The 19,510-nt window shown below is 32.3% G+C and overlaps 2 protein-coding genes and 1 long non-coding RNA gene across 6 annotated transcripts; 1 reads left to right on the top strand and 2 right to left on the bottom strand.

Annotated features, from left to right (window-relative positions):
- Positions 1 to 1,043: 1,043 nt before the first annotated feature.
- On the top strand, positions 1,044 to 3,306 carry LOC114285582 (Homeodomain-like superfamily protein). 2 transcript variants are annotated; one of them, XM_028228628.2, is made up of 5 exons: positions 1,044 to 1,677; positions 1,838 to 1,914; positions 2,054 to 2,090; positions 2,305 to 2,404; positions 2,498 to 3,306. In XM_028228628.2, exons 1-5 carry the CDS (start codon positions 1,395 to 1,397, stop codon positions 3,096 to 3,098), a joined length of 1,098 nt encoding a protein of 365 aa, XP_028084429.2. In that variant the 5' UTR covers positions 1,044 to 1,394; the 3' UTR covers positions 3,099 to 3,306. The 2 variants fall into 2 exon arrangements, with proteins under 2 accessions (XP_028084429.2, XP_028084428.2); XM_028228627.2 differs by having other exon boundaries at positions 1,177 to 1,677; positions 2,051 to 2,090.
- A 4,063-nt stretch (positions 3,307 to 7,369) lies between these two features.
- On the bottom strand, positions 7,370 to 9,789 carry LOC145794009 (NADPH--cytochrome P450 reductase-like). The gene is made up of 8 exons (XM_082876933.1): positions 9,717 to 9,789; positions 9,561 to 9,618; positions 9,387 to 9,466; positions 8,952 to 9,029; positions 8,761 to 8,853; positions 8,458 to 8,519; positions 8,213 to 8,296; positions 7,370 to 8,144 (listed from the first exon to the last, which is right to left on the bottom strand). The coding sequence occupies exons 3-6, from the start codon at positions 9,401 to 9,403 to the stop codon at positions 8,483 to 8,485; spliced, it is 225 nt and encodes a 74-aa protein (XP_082733059.1). The 5' UTR covers positions 9,404 to 9,466; positions 9,561 to 9,618; positions 9,717 to 9,789; the 3' UTR covers positions 7,370 to 8,144; positions 8,213 to 8,296; positions 8,458 to 8,482.
- A 113-nt stretch (positions 9,790 to 9,902) lies between these two features.
- Positions 9,903 to 13,926, bottom strand: LOC145794013 (uncharacterized). Of its 3 annotated transcripts, XR_014333974.1 has the most exons (7): positions 13,088 to 13,921; positions 12,851 to 12,984; positions 12,570 to 12,642; positions 12,030 to 12,107; positions 10,420 to 11,339; positions 10,253 to 10,295; positions 9,903 to 9,975 (listed from the first exon to the last, which is right to left on the bottom strand). It is a non-coding gene; the product is annotated as an uncharacterized LOC145794013 (long non-coding RNA). The 3 variants fall into 3 exon arrangements; XR_014333975.1 differs by having other exon boundaries at positions 12,570 to 12,703; positions 12,851 to 13,926; XR_014333972.1 differs by having other exon boundaries at positions 12,851 to 13,923.
- Positions 13,927 to 19,510: the final 5,584 nt, after the last annotated feature.

Genomic DNA, 19,510 nt, shown 5'->3' with positions numbered 1-19,510 from the left:
GGATAAACGTGTTCGTGTGATAAAAATTAAATTGATATAATTTGGAGTCCAAATATGAATGAATCTTAGCTATAGATTGATATTTCTAAGTCTCCTTAAGGAACACTCATTTTTAGTTTAAAAACTAAAAAATCATTAAGAAAGTTTAAAAAAAAAAAAAATTATACTAAAAAAATCAAAGATTTTTTTTCATTCACTCTATTTTTTGCTTATCTTTTCGTAAAAAATAAAAAATTTATTTAAAAAAATATTAATTTTTTTCACCTTATATTTTAGTCAAAAAAATCAAAAAAAATATATAAAAAAATTACTTCCAAACGACCCTAAATAAAAACTAATGTAAAATTTATAAATAGATTTATAGTATTACTTATTGTCTCTGGCTAGACGACATACCATACATTTTTTGGGGAAACTTCATAATGAATCTCACTCTTTTTTTTTATTTTTTTTATTTTATGCAATTTTTATTAATTCTTATTAACACATGAATAGGGTCCTTCTAACTGGCCTCTTTTCTATTTGGTCGTTTGCCTCTCCCATTTAGAAAAAATTATTAGATGTTTTCAAAATATTACATCTTTATACTTTTTCATCAACTATTATTAATTATAATTTTTTATATTTTTCAATCATTCAACACAAAATTATAATATTTTATATTTGTTATCAATCATAATAATATCATGAAACATCACATAGTCGTACTCCCGAAATACCTAATAATTTGTAAGGGCTAATGTAAACTAGCTAAACATAATAAAACACTCTTGTTTCAAATTTTCTCTTCTTGGAGGATGTAAATTTAAAAAGATATAGTGGTTGAAAGTAGCTTGTAAAATAGAGATCATTTGGTTGAAAAACGAATAGTAATAAATGACTAGCTAAAATACCAAAAAAAAAAAAAAACACATTTTTTTAATATATATTTTTTTGCTAGTTAAAATTGCTAAGAATATTGGAGATGCTATAAGGATATCATTTTGTGTTGAATCTGAAAGGAGTGTGTGTTTTTTACTCTCTTGCATGATTCATTTTTCTATAATCATCATCATCATATCATCTTACAATCATGACATGTTCTCATGCACATACCCTACATACACATGTACACTATGTATCTATCATACATTCATGTCATGCATGATATAAATTAAGGAGAGGGAGAGAGAGAGAGAGAGAGAGAGAGCTGTGACTCTTTTAAATGTCTAGGGCAACAAATTTCATCCTCAAATTATTCTAGCACCTTTGGTTGCAAGAGTTTATGATCATCTACCATCTTCTAGACCATATATCTTCCTCTACTTTGGCTTTAGGTGATACCAAACTCAAGTCTTGATCATTCAACTAGAATTGGTTTTGTCAAATTACAAACCCTAAAAATATAAACAAAGATGAAGAGAAGTGACAGTGCTGAAGAACATTCAAAGACAATCACTAGTAACAAGAATGAAGATGAGGATGAAGATGATGGAGAAGAGGTCGACGATGATGACGATGAGAGTAAGCCGAAGAACCGGTCAAGCTCAAGCAACAGTACAGTTGAAGGGAATGAAAAGAAGACACCTTCTGGATCTGTAAGGCAGTATGTCCGGTCCAAGAATCCAAGGCTCCGGTGGACTCCTGATCTCCACCTTTGCTTTGTTCATGCCGTTGAAAGACTTGGAGGCCAAGATAGTGAGTATTATTGTAAATCCATCTTTTTATCGACCCTATTTTTTTTTTTTTTTTTAATCAGCCTTTTTATCAACTATATGATCATATGTCAGCTGATAAGTGTGGGAAAAATTTTAATATCTATAATTGACAAACCCTATTTACTTTTCAATTGTTGTAGGAGCAACACCAAAATTGGTTCTTCAATTGATGAACATCAAAGGCCTTAGCATAGCTCATGTGAAGAGCCATCTTCAGGTACTAATTACATACATGATTCAGATTAATAAAAACCTATATATAAGCCGTGGAAATTTTGTTAATATGTCTGCTTTAATTCAGATTGTCAAGATTCAATATGTATTAATAATTAGTACTTTTGGATTTGTTTTAGCAGATGTATAGGAGCAAAAAGATTGATGACCCCGATCAAGGTAAGATTCATGATTTCCATTCCATACCCCTTTTCAGTGAAAAAATTAAGGTTTTTATACTGTCTGATAAGGTTTTCTAATTCTTATCACTGCTCTATTCAACAAATATTTTTTCCCCTTTTTCTTAAGGTGTTAAATTGTTAATCGTCATCTCATCTAAAAGCTTGAATGGTTAGAAACGAAAATAATTTAATTATTTATATCTTCGATACAGGGCAGGGAATTCAGTTTGATGGTAGGGACCATCATGTTTACAACCTTAGCCAGTTACCTATGCTGCAAAGTTTCAATCAAAATGCCAGTTCCAGTTTAAGGTATCAAACTTTTAAACTCCTATCACACTCTTTAATTGCTATATTGGTTTTTATGAGTTAAGTTCATCAATTCACATTTTTTTTTTTTTTAAGATATGGTGATGCTTCATGGAGCACCGGTCATCCCAAGATTCACAACCAAATTTATAGTATGGGAGGGTCTGCATCTAATGGAGCTAGACGTGGACCTTACTCTTCAACAGCTGAGAAGATCTTTGGAAGCATAGATAGAAATATTTCGCCAAATTACAATTTCCATATCCGAAATTCTTTCAATGGATTACAAGCCACCATGAAAACCCATGAATCCCAAGAACATCAGTTGCAACCACTTCAAACTCATGGATCATGGCAAACCCAAATCCGGCTCATGAATCAGCTGCAAAGTTCAGAGAAAATTTTTCTTTCCCTCGAAAAGAACCAGAATGTCATGACCTCAGAAGAGCAAAGCGCGGCGAAAAGAAAGGTCCCAGATGCAGATTGCAACAATCTTGATTTGAATCTATCTCTGAGAGTGACACAAAAAAATGATGAGTTTGGCAAAGGTTTGGAGGATGATCAAGAAGTTGATAGTAGTTTGTCTCTTTCATTGTTCTCATCTTCATCCTCATCAAAAAAGCATCGAAGATTAGAGGAAAGTGATGGTACTAGGAAGCATGAAATAACAAGTAGTACTCTAGATCTGACTTTATGAATGAAGACAATTCGAAGTGAGATCCTGTGGTACTAGTTGTCATGTACTAGCATACAAGGTAATTAATGGTTTCCAACACTTATTCCTTTTGTTGTTATTATGGATTTGTTTTGTATGCATAATTGTTACATATTTAGCTTCACTTATTGTATATTTAGGAAAAGAAGCGTTTTAAATATCTGCTGATATTTACTGAGATATTAGATTTTTAATATTGATATAGATAATATTATTTATACTAATAAGTATTGCGATATAGTTATTTAAAATATTAGGAAAAAGATTAGTGATTTTAGCATTATTAAATATGAGATAATGGGTATCGATCATAAAGATATTATGGCTCTTCAATCCGAGTAAAAATTTGATCGAATAAAAACTATATAATAAGGATTATTTTACTGTTGTGATTTATTTTCTTGAACAACTTAAACAAATGATCTGAAAAACCATTTTAATTTTGCTATGTTCTGAACCTTGTCATTGGAAAAAGACAAAGATTTATTAATCCATAATATTCTCCATATAGAGTGTTTGTTTACTAGGGAGACAGTGGAACCTTATCGTGGGTGTTGATTTTTGATCTTATAACTAAATAAATTTCTTTATTGAAATTTAGGGAACTTAGTTAGAGAGCACGCGAAAGAATAAATTAAGTCAAATACCTATGCATAAGAAGACAAGAAATACCGCGGTGGCTGGTCCACCCGCACAAGAAGACAAGAAATACCGTTTTAGCTTGTCTGCCTAGAGTACTCTGACAATCAACTCAGTAACTTATCTTATAAGATATCAACTCAAATAACAATGTATAAGTAAAAAATATTTTTTAGACCCACGGGATGCTTTACTTATAGTTAGCAACCCTCGTCTCGTAGAAGTCTTACTTTATAAGACTTTATCCTTTACAATGATATCAATTATCCAAGACTTCTCTTATTTGGAAGATCAACTCGTCTAATGTTACCCAAATAGAGAGTCTGTCATTATTTAGGACTCTAATCCTTCATTTGAACATCTCGGATTCAGATGTCGTTTGACCACACCTCAATTAAGCAGAATCACCAATGTGGCACTTGACTAACCACTTAGGTCACATGAATAACTCAAAATTATATCCTACAACTGCCCCCTCGGCCAATGTTTTCTTTTTTTAGATCCACAATCTATTGAAAGTTTGTCTAAAGTTTGAAAGCATAAGTTGGCTATTCAAACAATCATATAAAATCACATGTTTTATTTTATTTTATTTTTTGTTGTTGTGGTTTTTATTTTATTTTATTTTTTGTTGTTGTGGTTGTTGTTTTCGTGTAAAAGAGTGTTAAATGTGAATGAATTGATAGAAAGAGTTTGGATTATTTTAATTGCTTTTCTTTTTTTGCATGAGATTTAAATATATATATATATATATATATTTTTGATTGGACACGATATTAACGATCTTTTTTTTTTCTTCTTTTTCTGCTTCTATTTTTTTTTGGGGGGGGGGGTCTTTCTTCATTCTTAATGACCCAAGAGATATAAATTTTAATATTTTTCTTCTTTATTCATTTTTTTGAGCATAAGTATTGTGTGAATTGCCTTGATTAATTTTACACTTTTTAAAGAAAATGTATTTTCTTCTCAAAATAATGTGATCTATAATGACAATAATCCATAGGAGGAGAAAATTTCATTATGCAAGGCATTGATATATATAGAGATTACATTTTTTGCCAATAAAACCTTCACTCTTCATTTTCCCCCCAAAGATTTTGTTTTTATTTTTTATTTTTTTGTATGACTAATAACATTATAACGATTGAGAGACAACAAATTTTCAAGTACTATTCTTTCAGCTTATTAGGACGTATAGGTTAGCATATGAAATGATAAGAGCATAAGGAAAAACTTTTGTTATTGCACTAAATTGATGTATTGCTATTCAATGTAGTTTTGTCTATTTCTTTTGTTATTCATTCTATCTGCACAAGGATCCAGTGATCAAAATCATTAATTACAATCTATTCATCTGTGACAATCATTTAACCAAAAAAACCAAGCCACATTAATTTTGTTTTTTTTCTTGATATTGGTCACTAGAACTGAACATTAGTTTGGCTTGCAAAGGATGAGGGCACGTTGGAGTCATTAGATGGCACAAAGGACCCATCTCTAAGTATGCTACTCCCATTATCCTTGAAGCGTTTGGTGAATGGATTCGGATTCTCTTAAGCACTTTTTCATCTAACTATCATTCAACAGTTGATTTAATGTTTAGGTCAATTGCTGGATGATGATTGGATGAAAAAAGTGTTAGAGAAGATCTGAATTATTGTTGAAAGTCTACACAAACATAAATAAAATAAGAGTAATGTTATTCCCAAAAAAAGAAAAGAAAAAGAAAGACAAACTAAACTTCATATTGTTTAACTTTATGAAAATTCTATTTTGGTTTCTTACACTTTAATTGCAAAAATATGTACTAAGATTAAACCCTCTTTCACCGATTTTATCACTCGCTGTTTAAAATTTGGATGGAAAGTGTTCACGCAGCCGTTATGCCAATATATTTTAGGGACATTAGAGAGAGACAAAAAAAATTATACAACAAATTACACTTTTCATTGTCTTCAAATTTTCTCTCAAAGTTTCATTTTGGTCTATTATTTTCCAACTTTTACCGAAATTATAAATGGTGGGTGATATGAGCACTACATTAAAACATGAGTTGAAATTTAATGACTTACTAGTGTGAGAGAGCAAAGTAAAATTCGGTGAAAGTTAGAACTTAAAAGCATAATTTATCCCAAAAATACAAAGTTAATATATGATAATACAACCTTTTACTCTTCAAGATGTCCTTTAATTACAACAATAATAATGCTACGCTAGTCGTTTTGATAGAAGATTTTGTAAAGAATATGAAAAGTACCATTTTTTTCAGAAAATATTCATGAAAAATGACTATAACTTAAAGTATTTGAAGAAATGATAATAGAAATCATTTGGTCACCAAATTAGTAAGAAATTAACAGTGCTTCAATTTGAGCCTAAGAATCTTCTCTTCAAAAAAATTTCAATGCACCTTTAAATTATTATATCATGTAAAAATTTTAACAGACAGTAATTTCAAGTTATTTTGAATGCGGCTTGAGTTTGGACCATGTCCAAGATGAGATTGTATATGTGACGTTCTATTAATCGACACACCATCCTTGAAAGGAGATAATTTCGAGCAATGGCTTAGAGTTTTTTGAGACAAAGGGATAGAATGATTCACAAGATCCAGAGCCCATCTTATGTCGCATTGATAAGGAGAAAAAGAAGAAAAAAAAAGAAAAAGAAAAAAAAACACCATTGCTCCACTAAATTAAAATCTATGCCACATACTGAATTTTTTGGATTTTATTTTTCTTAATAACTAGCATTTTTGTTTGAAAATGCTATATTGCCCATGCCAATTCATTATAAAATTGAGTGAGGTTAGTAAATATTTGGTGCAATAATGATACCACGTGAGACTTGGGTTCTTTGTCATTCTTTCTCTTTAATGATCTTGTTGTAATTTTATCATAATCGATACACATTATAAAAAATTAAAGTTTTTGAGTCCAAAATTAAGGAATGAAATTATTATAAGATTATAGGATCTATATACTAGAAATCAAAACACTATGAATATAAGTAACTACTAAAATATAAACTTAGATACATACCATTTGATTCCATTATTGTCTTGAGTTTTGCATCCTTGAAAGAATATGGCATTCACAATTGAAAAACCTTAGCACCAGCTCTTCCCCTCATTCTCCTAATCTTTTTGTTGTCTTTTCAATAGGGCTGACAACCCTTTAATCTACATATATATAGATATATGCACTGCTGGAAATTTTACATTTAGTGGCGTTTAAAAAACGCCGCTATTAGTATAAAAAACGCCGCTAATTCTTTTTGCGACGTTTTGTTCCAAACGTCGAAGATGCGGCCGTCGCTATAGCATTATGACGCTTTAAAAACGTCGCTAGAATTAGTATAGGCGGCGTTTTTTAAAACGCCGCCAAATGTGATAGCTATGGTAAAAATGACGTCATCCGACATTTAGCGACGTTCAAAAAACGCCGCGATAGATTTTTCCTATTTTTTAAAATGACCGTTGACACTGTAGTGGCGTTTTGGAAAAACACCATTATAGATTCTTTTTTTATTTTTTTTTATTTTTAAATTGTGCTAATTTTGTTAGATTTAACTAAAAAACATAACTGTAATAAAGCTTAAAAATAATAATAATATGGATAAAACTTTACTGCTATTTTAATATATTGACTAAATTTAAGCAAACATTACATGACTATTTCTAAACCAAAATCAAACAACAAACGCAACCCAAAAAATAAAAGAAAAAAATATGTAAGCTGGGTGTACCATTTTTTTATTTTTAGTCATGCCAATTCACGTGAGATTGTATCAGAACTTCCTTTATCCTCTTTCACATCAACAGAATGTGTTGCCTCATAGTATTGTTCTTCTGGTACTTCTCTTGAAGTCCCCTCATTGTTTTGCAATGGCACTGACCTTGAACTGCCCTCACCACTCTGTTTTGTAATGGCACTGACCATGAGCTGCCCTCACTACTCTGTCTCTGTAGTGGCACTGTTCTTGAATTGCCCTCACTGCTCTATTTCTGTGATCGCACTTCCCTGGAGGAAGTGCCCTCCCGAGTTCTTCATCTCTTCATTCAACTTCTTCCCCAAGTGAACTTCTCTAAAGGACTCAGTCTCTCTTTCATGTTCCAAATCAGGGATTCCCTCCCCCTCTCTCACTTCATTTGAATCAGGACTACTAGCAATTGACCCAAAATCTCAAGAAGGCTTAGTAGATTGGAATTGAGTAATATCTAGGCTGTGGTATTATTCACCTTGAGGATGAAATTGAGTAATATCTAGGCTGCAAGCATGGGGCAACTGATGCGAAGAAAACACCAAGTGGAGGCTTGGTTGATGAGAATTCTGCCATAATCTCAAGAAGGCTTCGCTGACTTGCAACTACCTATTGTGTATATTCATCCTGTAGATAGGAAAGATAGCGTTAAAAACCACTTTATTATGAAAACTCTGAACCAAAAAATTGCAAACCTTTCCAGCAGGAGATGCAAGATGCCTCAATCGCTCGGCTTCACTTGGATCAGAAGCATGAGCTGCCAGGGCAAGTAATGCAGACTGGAAAACACATACATTTAACAAATTAGTTAATGAGAGTTCACATATATAATATTATGAGCAACACACAACTAAACAAAGGAAGTGAAGAAAGATAAATGAACAAAGTTGATTTATCGGTGTGAATGGAGAAATTTGTATATGGTGATAAATCCATTAACCTTTGAGCTTCCTCCACAATGTCAATCACATTCTCACAGTACACGCCGACATAGTTTCATATCTGTGGACAAAGGAAGTGAAGAAAGATAAATGAACAAAGTTGATTCATCATTAAATGCATGCTTTTTCTAATCCAATTTGTTTTAAATTTAAAGAGCAGACATTTTCCATTTAAAGCTAAAGCAAAATCCAATTGACAATTTGCTTACCAAAAATAAATAATAGTAGTAAGTCGACAGAATTTGTCATCACCTTATTCCAAATATACATCCATAATTAAGTGAATTAGAATTGCGACTTACGCAAGTCCAGTTCCAGCAATGTCAAATTCCAGATGGGTGCAAGATCGACCAGAGGCAGCCGTATGAAGCTCCTTTTTCACAGCTACATTAGACCTTAATTCCAAGATAAAATATTTGTTAGGTTGCAGAAACAAAAGCATAAAATTAACTGGCAATAGAAAAATTCAGGATTTAAAACATTCTTTTGGTACCTGCATGGATGTTGTGCATCATGAACAGCATGACCATTTGACATACTCATGCTCTTGTCCAATATTGATGCATCTGTGCTGTCATGATATACCACACGATATTCCAACACAGCAGCAGTGTAAGGAGTTGCAACAGTTGAACTGTCATCATCCTTAAGCAACTGATCTAACTCGGGCCAAAGTAGCTATGCAAATAGTGCAGTAAACATGTATATTTGCCTATGGTAACAGAAATTACAAGAAACTAGGACTAAAATATTATTACAACGCATGTTTCAAATAGAAGGCAATAGCATGCATGGTTAGGACTAAATACAATGGTAACATTCAACAGTTTATAGAGATGTAAGACACCACAATTTATCAAAAAAATACAATGGTAACATAATATATATGTGAAATTGACCAAAACATGAAATGAAATGAAATCCAAACCTTGTTGAAATGCTCATATTGCCTGTTGCCAAGGCCAAACACTCCGTACGAAAGATCAAGCCATTTCTCTCTCCTTTACCCTATAGGCAGTCATATAACACGCCATGAAACCCAAATCTCACTTGGTAAAAGAACCATAGTAACAATAAAAATTAGAAATTAATCAAAATTTACCTCTGAAAACCATTTATAGAACCTTGCAGAATTGTCAGTTGGCTTACCATCTCCATATCTATACCACAACAAACAAATAAATTAAATACAATGTTATATACCAACAATACACAAGTATGTATATATGTATGTATGTGATGTGAAATAAAAACTCACGTAGCTAAAAAGAAAAATGCCACAGTTTCTTTCTTCAATTTCTCCTCATATTCTTCATCAGTGGCGGCATAATCATCCTATCAACCATTCATTCAATCAATAATCAACCCTAAAATTAAATTTTAAACAATTACATCAAAAAAAAAAAAAAAGGAGCAAAAAAAGTCAAACTCGGCATATCAATTACTTTAAAGCTTGCCTTTTCGTATCTCAACCCAAGCAGTTTGAGGAGGTGAGTTCAACCGATACGAACCCCAAGCTGTTTGAGTATTAAAGTAAGCATATACATAAGACAATTATATATATGAGGAAATATGTGTATCCTGTATTACATAAAGTCAAATTGAAAATAAAACAACACAATTCATCAAGCATTCGCATTCAATTTTCTGACAAGCCAGTTTAGGGGGAGTGATTCAACAACCTATTTTGCAATTAGGCAAGGAATTAAGGTGTTAAATGGTGGGAGTGAAAGCACAAGAAGTTCACATGACTTGTGAGCATAAATATTATTTGGCACGATAGAATGTCATTACCTATAGGTGCACCTATGTATTGGTCATCTTCCGAAAGGCCAACCTGAAATGAGTTGCAAATTTTGACAATTGGTTTATTAAGCATTTTGGCTGTATGGTAAATGAAGTTTATAACATGTATTTTAGCTCATTGAGAACCAAAAACAAATGTAACGTTAACTCATCACCTCACTATCAGATTCAGAACACTCCTTTGTACAAAATCAGCCCCCAAGCTCACATCATCATCTTGAATGTCGTCATTTTCATCCTCACAAGGATCGAGCACACTCTTGATAATCTGAAGCAACAACTAACTTGCAGAACATGGTTAAACTATGAAAGCATTAGCTAGAAGATAATGACCCGAATTCAGAATTTTCAAGGAACACATAAGCGATGTCCTCTATCACAGTTTAATATGGATGAATTAATTGTTACATAAAAACAATAAGGAGCAAGGACGGGGATAAAAATTGGGAAGAGAGTTCACTAATGAGTAACACAACTAAACACAAATTGAAGAATACTTATAACAGTACTTAAAACTTGAAGAAGCACTAACAAGAAGATTTTATCACATACCAAGAAGTATTAAATACATATAAAGAAACGGGCATACCCAAAGACAATACAAACACATGAGAATCATGTAAAATTAATGCACTCATAGCATAAACAAATTTAGAAGCCATTTGATCTAACTCACACTCATCAAATTAGGCAAGACTTTTGAAGGGTCTTTAACATATTTTTTCTTTTAGAATGTGTATAACCTTATCAAATTGAGATTTGCCATCACATACAAATTCAAATTTGAATCCAGTCTCTTATGGAGCTTGAGCAACATCATTGTTATTGCGGAGAGCAGGGTTAGATAATCATGAGCTACCCAACTAAGAAACTTACTTCCAAGGAGACAACTGGTGAGTATCCAATATGTTTTTGAGCTGCAGAGCAGTTAAACGTACTTGTGCGCAATGCTAATCGAACAACACCATGCAATGATGCAGAACTGTTAAGCTTTGTGGAGGCCATTTTTGCATGCATCCATTTAACAAGCAAAACAGTATACCAGACCAATGTAGCTGGAAGTTTTATCATGGGTCTGTAAACAGAAGAGGGGAAATTAAGTTCAGGGAGCAATATGAGAAAACCATCATAATCATTCAAAAAGAAAAATGAGGTCAATATGGATTTGTCATTGCTTCAGTAAATATTCTAGCATGATGGCATTTTTCAAAAAGGAAATGGCTAGTCAGAAGAGCAACAGTAGACAAATATAAAAATGTTGCTTATGTGTTACAAGCAATTAGGCACAATCTTTAAAAGCTATGCAAATATTGAGTCAAACAATGATTGAGACCGCATAACATCGTCCATTGAGCAGTTTAACCCACATAGATGCGATATTAGCTTGTATATGAAAGGACCTCCAGCTAATAAAATAATAATACTAAGAACAACATTTTAAAAATAAATAATAATAATAACAAATAGAAAGACAGAGGAAGAAGGGTTCCCACAGAAGAAAAAAGAAAGTTTAATAGGGAAATCAAGACACATTGATGGTTGGTTCAATTACAAAAATACATAAAATAAAATAAAAAATTAATAGGGAAGGTGATAGCATATTTAAAAATCCAACAACCATGTGAATATAAATTCCAAAATGCACGGGCAGCTTTCAAAATCATTGTCACAATGCAAATTCTCTTACAACAGAGTTTATTCCCCAAACAATCCGCACCCACCCCCCAGTCTGGAAAAACAACACATTAAACAATCAATTCATTACCTCTGGTAACCTAGGTCGTCCAATATGCGAGAGACAAATCCCAGAACTTCACTGGCTCAAGATTTGTGATGAAAATGCCTGCAAATTATCATAAAAGAATTTTCTCCTTTTCCATAAGTCTAACTAAAATTTAAAACAGGAAAAAAATAAACTGAAATGAGAAACTTGTGTTGAGGAAAGAAAAAAAACAGACTCCATGGAGAAAAGGCAGCCATCAGCAGCAGTTCAGAGAATGATAACTAATTTGAGTGCATAACACCTAGAATATCAAGTAACTTGTGTTTTTCCCATTTTGTTGTTGTTTCTAAGCATACAATCACATTCACCACCACCAACCAAAATTTCATCCAGAGAGGCCAAAGGGTAAAACAAAAAAATAGAAGGAAGAAATTGACTCTGCTATTATTGGGTAATTATGTTTCAACCAAAATTTAATATGCAGTCCATTATATTCAATAGCAAAACAAAGTTTACAAAACATGGTGAAATATTAAGAAAACAAAACCACATATAAATAAAGTACAAAAGAAAATTTCAAACCTTTGCCCAGCCAAATTTTGCTTGATTCACAAGGAACGGAATAATCTCTGTATCATCAGGTCCAAATACATTGCTAGGATGAAGTGCACATGTCAGAAGGCCATCAATATCATTAGCAAACAGGAACAGTGCCTCTACTTGAGCTTTTAAGTCAGTCAACATGTCCTCAAAGTTTAACAAGGTACACATGACCAGGAGGAAAAAGGATGATTCTTAGTGGGAGGAAAGATCCTAAGAGATATTCTATAAAACATATGAAGAACTGTAAAAGAGAGGCATACTTTCCAAGCATACAGCAAGGACTCATCTCCATTATTTATATCATATGAACCGTCAAAAACTACATCTGCAGAACTGTTGTCAATTACTCGCTTGACTTTGCACTCTTGGCAAGCATTGATGACATTTTTTGCACCTGAATGAGAAATCCAACAGTAAGCAATCATGATTGCCTCTTAAGGCTTCACTGCCCAAAAAGCTCACTTAACAAGACTAAATATTAAAATCAGAGCATTAACCTTGAACAATGAGAACGTATTGGAGAACATAGCCTGACTGTATTGATTGACTCCAGAGGTTTCTATATTCCCAAAATAAATTTTAAAATCACAAATGCTCATAGTGACTAAGCTTGCAAGTTGCAATTTTGGACTTCTTTTTATTATGTTTTAAAAATGGCATATAATTGCAAAGAAAAGAAGTTATGATGGCTTATCTGCAAATAACAAAACCTGTGTGTAAATGGAGCACAAAACCTGTGTGTAAATGGAGGATAAAAGAAAGTACAACAGTGATACATCATTATATAAAGGTACGTACACACATATAGACAGACATGTATATAAATAACTGCACAATGCATAAAGAAAGAAAGAAAGGTAAGGAAACAAAGACTGTAAAAGATATAGTAAACAGAGAAGGGAGTTATTTCAGCAACAAAACTAATTGGCATACACAAGGACAATAATACAAGTATAACCTCTACTCAACTGAACCTATTACAATCATTCAGCCAAATAATCTTCTTCTTTTTATTTATTTTTTCTTTTTTTCTTTTTTTGTGTGGAAAGAATGTAGCATTCAAACTCTATTTTTTCTATCATTTTCCTCAAATATCTCATCAAGAAGAACAAAGGGTGAGGGGTAGAAATTTAGACTCAAATCAAGGGCATTCTATGCACTGTAGATTGAATTACAAAAAGAAACTCGCGTAAAATGATTATCACATAATATAACAATCAACCAGACCACCCCAAATTTCATTCTGTGAAGTCTGTAAATGTTGATTGGTAATATACTAATATACAGTACAAGAATAAATTTGAGAAAACTTATTAAGTGCACAAACGTACAGTAGCTGTTTTAATTATAACTCAAACATAATTAACTTTATACAAACACTAATAAACCTATAAGCTCATAGAACATCACCACAGGACATTAAGGTTCTTGTGCTTGCATCTTTAGAAACACTAATAAAGTTGAAGGAGAAGAGAATGATATAGGAAATGATTGAACTCTTACATTGGAAAGTCCAAGCTCTATCTCTTCCTGCAAATCATTCAATATAGAAATCAGAACCAGGGGTTTTTTACCTACCCATAATTTTTAGAATGGGCATTAGTATAATTTTTATAGATGAGAAAGGGTCAATACATATAGGTTGATAAATGAGGGATATGACAGGATCATTTCAAATCAAACATCAAAACCATTCATAGAATATCAAAGGACCGATTTCACCTTAAGAGAGAGAGAGAGTGTGTGTGGAGCTCACCGATCTGAATCGCTGAGATGAACTTCAATTTCGATTTTGAGAGAGAACTTCGAAATCGCTCAGATGAATCACCGATCTGAATCGCTGAGATCGATCTGAACCTCTGAATCAACAAGCTGAATCTCTGCAATAATTAGGGAATCTCTGCGAGACAGCAAAGAGAGAGGGAGACAGAGAGAGAGAGAATGGAGCTCACTGATCTGAATCGCTGAGATTACCTTCGATTTCGATTTTGAGATATGAATCACTGAGACCGATCTGAATCGCTAAGATCTGAATCACGATCTGAATCGAAACCGAAGTGATATAAACTCAGATATAAATCAAAATCGAAGTGATATGAACTTAGATTTGAATCGGAATATGAAATCGAAGCGATATGAACTCAGAATTTTAAAATTTCGAGATATGAACTTCGATTTCGAGATCTGAATCGCTGAGATGAACTTCGAAATCGCTCTGATGAATCACTTCGATTTCGAGAGAGAACTTCGATTTCTGATAAGCAACTGAATCTCTGTCATATTAGGGTTTAGACAAGAGAGAGAGAGAGTATTTGCGAGTGCATCGGTTCAATTTGAGAGTTGAGATTCTCAAATTTGAAAAGGAAGCGCGTGAGATTAGAAGACGTTTATAAACGCCTCCTTTTCATAAAACGGCGCCGTTTTAATTAAAAAAAAATAAGACGTTTATAAAACGCCGTTAAATATTAAAAACAGTGGCGTTTTAAAAAACGCCGTTAAAAAAACGCCACCTAAACCCATATTTCCTGTAGTGATGTAAACCCTAATAAGGATAGGAGAGGAGACTGGGCCTAAATAAAACAATTACTGGGCCCTCCCATTAAGGAACCCAAATAACTTCAAATAGGCCTTACACCTTCATATCACATATTCACATATAAAATAATATATACACTAAGATGATTATGACCCAAACCTTATAGATGACAATAATAATTTTAGGCTCATACCAGTCAATCTATCTAAATCACGTTCAACCCGTTTTTCACAAACCAAACAAAATATATTCAATGATAGCCTAATTAAGAATAAATTCTTACATTCTCCCACTTAGGCAACATTGACTACCACTTTAAGAAAATATTTTATTTAAGAAAAAATGACTCTTGGGTTAAAAACTTTAGTGGCTACATAAACATGATTCAGAATAGAAATATCTCAGCACAGAATCCCGTTCAATGAGAAATATTAATATCGAACCGTAGAGGTAATTATGCTATTGAACAACATAACACCTTCCACAATTACAAACACTAATATCTCACCAACATGGATTCCTATATGTGATAAAGTGTAGTGTGGAATTTCAGCATAATTGATCTAAAAATTATATAACATGCTAATTCCACATTCAGTCCTTTGTATGGTCTTGACAAGACTCTGCAAGGAATTTTATTCCATTTTACTCTTCCAAAAGAAGCCTTTATTCCTCTAAATCGAGGTCTTTCATGCTTTAAACCAAGCATCATACTCTATGGATCCATATACACTTCTAAACCAAAGTGTTAATCTTTATATCTCAAAATTAAAATATAACTGTAAGAGCTCATATAAGAGGTATACATATATGACAATTACCATTTATGTGTACACACACATAACTATAAACAAAATGTGAATAAACACATTAAACTTTATTAACTGAAATATATCATAGATAATATTCATGGGTAAAAAATTTCTTTAACTAAGTACATAAAAAACTGTAAAGTACTCATATGCTCAATATATTTAGCAAACTAAAATTTGGCTTAAGCCCTTTATTTAGATAATCAATTAGTATGTATTCTGTAACATGTGCTCATAAAGAATATCATCTTTAATAACTTTCCAATTCTTCCTATCTAAAAAAAAAACAACTTTCCAATTCTAAAGTACTTTAAATTTATATGTTTAACACCGTAAGAGTTTTTGTTATTCTTTATAGAGAAAATTAAAACCGTATATCATAATACATCTTTATAGGTTTGGAAATGAAATTAACAATTCCAAGCTCTGAAATAAAATTCTTTAATTACATAACTAAAGTCGAACTCTAAAACATGTTTGTATAGTGAAAAATTATAAGAGATTTTATGAAACTCTTTTATAAAACAAGATCTCATGCAAACATAAAAAAATATAACCAGTAATAGACACTATATATCATCTGAGCAACTTCCAAAGTCGACATTATACAACTAATAATATTAACATGATTAATTCTTCTATAGCCAATTGTATAATCTTTAATTCTCTATAAATATCATGATACTTTATGTCTTTCAACCCAATGGTCCAGGCTTAAATTAAAATAATAATTATCTAACAAACTAATTACATATGCACCAAGTTTAATTCAAACTTTATAATTCATTAAACTCTCACAACACTAGCATACGAGACATTCCTCATGAACTTTTTCTCAAAATCATTTTATGAATACTGAATGTTACTTAATTAATCTCGATCATTAAGAAGAGCAACGTAAAGCTTTCAATTCTGCATGTTAAATTCAGTAAAAATGTGATGTAGGTATGCTCTTCGAGATGAGACAAATAATCCTCTAAGTTATTTTTCAAGCATTTTAATGCCAAACACATAAAATACTTTATCAAGATATTTTATATCAAAAATTTATTAACAACAATATCTTCACATCAAGTATTAATTCGAAATTATTACTAATAAGTAAAATTCCATCGGTATGAGTGATCAAGAAAAATAAATTGCTCCCACTGACCTTGAGATATATGCATAAATTAATAGTATTATCTATAAAACCAAGTAATAATATTTGGTGAACCTTTAAATATCATTATTCAGAAATTCGTTTAAAGCCATAGTAAATTTGTTTAACTTACAAATCAAATTCATTTTGTTTAGCGAAGCAAAAGATAAAAATGTCACAATACCACTATAATCATTATAAACCTATATTTATGACACTGGTAAGAACAATACTCTTTTCAAATCACAACCTCTTGCAATAGCATTGCATTTATTTATTTATCTTTAAAAAAAAAATACTCATTAGATTCCAAACTTTTAAAAAGGTATAACATGATCTGATATCTAATTAATAATTTGTACCAATTCATTTATCATATTACAAATCGCCAATATCTTCATCATACGTAACAATCATCTTTTCAATCTCTTGATATTGCTCATTTAGTAAAATAATATAATCGCAAGGATCTTTTAATTGTATGAGAATGTCTAGAAGGTTGCACATGTTATACATGTTCAACTTTTATCAATAGACTGAATAGACACTTTAGATTCTAATTGTACTCTCACTTTCTCTATGTGAGAATGAACAGACCAATTTATTATAATAGGCACAAGTATACATGAAGATTTATATATTTAAATTGTTCACAAATTTAATAACTTCACATTTTAAAAACTTAAAAGATTCTTATGTTAGAACCAAGATAATAGAACCATTGATAACTTACAAAGTAACAACAAATAGCTATAGGTTCCATTTTGATTTCAAAAATATATCATAAAATTTTTTACTTCTGTACAATCCCAAACTCGAAAGTTATTCTAACTAAATTTTATATTAGTTCACAATTCAAAAGTGTTTTAAAAATATTTTTAACTTAGCACCATATGTAAAGTATACACAAGTATACATAGTAATTAAAAATATTTTATCACAAAAACTTGTATAATTTAAACATGTTAACATACATCTCATCATTTTATTGGAGTCCAATTACGATGCTCAAGTACTCAACTTTCTTTCGAAGTTACAAGCATGATATATTTAAATTGATTCCACAATTTTATAGAAAATTAATAAGAGGTTATGCACATTAACCAAAATTATCATGTTCACTATAATATCGATCTTCAATTAATAATTTTAAAATCTTTATCAATGTGTTTTTCAACATAAATGAGATTAGACAAATGCATAACATCAATATTCATTTATGAAATTATGTGATTGACTTTCCGATCACACTGCCTAACTCAGTACTCAGCTGGAGAATACTGGCACAATAGATGACACCTGGCTAACCTGTAACAGAAAGAGAAGATTCCGGCGGTGGTTCGTCCACCCGGGGGCACTCCGACGATCAAGTCAGTATATCTCTCAAAGATAATCAATAATGCTAAACTCAATGCTCAAAGCATAAAATTACGTACCTTAGACCCATGGGGGTGCCTCTCTTTTATAGTTCCCTCAATCCTAATCCCAATAGAAATCTGACTTCTATGGATTCATGTTTAGTACTTACTTTGGACTCCTTCAGAGATAAAGATAAACTCTTTAAGAGCTTTATCCTTATCTTGGCTAAGTCTCCTATTTATTCTAGGACTCTTGTCTCTTATCCGCTTATCTCGGATTCCGATATCTTCGGAGATAACCTCGGCTTTGACCGAGATCACCTCGGCGTCATGATCTGGACACGTGGCACCTCGGCTGACACGTCGGCGTCACCTTAGCCACGTGTTGGTACTCACAAAATATATCCTCACAACTGCCCCATAGGTTCTATTACCTCAGTATTCTGAGGTGATGGAACCTATATCTGTGCTTCTTTTCAGTTCGTTGGCTTAACGGCTTCTAGCCGAGATCATCATTTAAAGGCTGACTTGCCTTCTTTAAAGATCAAGACTTCTAAGTGCCCTTCTTTGTTTGTGAGCTGTCATGCACAAACAACTCAACTGTTTTAGCCACGTGTCTTCTTTTTACTAGATCGTACTCTGGACGCGCCTGTAGCCTGTATGCGCCGCCTGACGGATTCGTTTTTCTAGAGTCATTGATTTCCTTTTTGCCGCCGTTTCAAGTTTAATCAAAACTTTTTCTTTCCCCCGTCTTTTCACTTTACTCTTTCTCGTCTGAAGCGTTTTCTCTCTCGTTCTTGCTTTACCCTTCGAAATCCTCCATTGCTCAAGCTTCCAATGCTCTGCAACCACCGTCGTTCGTGTTCTTTGACTAAGTTCGTGCTGATTCTCCCGTCTGCCGCCATCGTCTGACCTCGGAAATATTCAACACCGGCTTCGTTCTTCCTCTGGTAATACACTTATTCCTTTTTATTTTAGTTTCTTAATTTTTTCTTGAACTTGTTGCCATTACTGTTTTGCTTAAATATTCAACCTGTGAATCATATACTTGAGTGTGTGATTTTGCCCTTGTC

This window comes from Camellia sinensis, chromosome 1 (assembly GCF_055761805.1).
Source record: "Camellia sinensis isolate YWXY chromosome 1, ASM5576180v1, whole genome shotgun sequence".
NCBI classification, from domain to species: Eukaryota; Viridiplantae; Streptophyta; class Magnoliopsida; order Ericales; family Theaceae; genus Camellia; species Camellia sinensis.
Note: the sequence above shows the minus strand (reverse complement) of the source record. Positions and strands in the feature narration are given on the sequence as shown.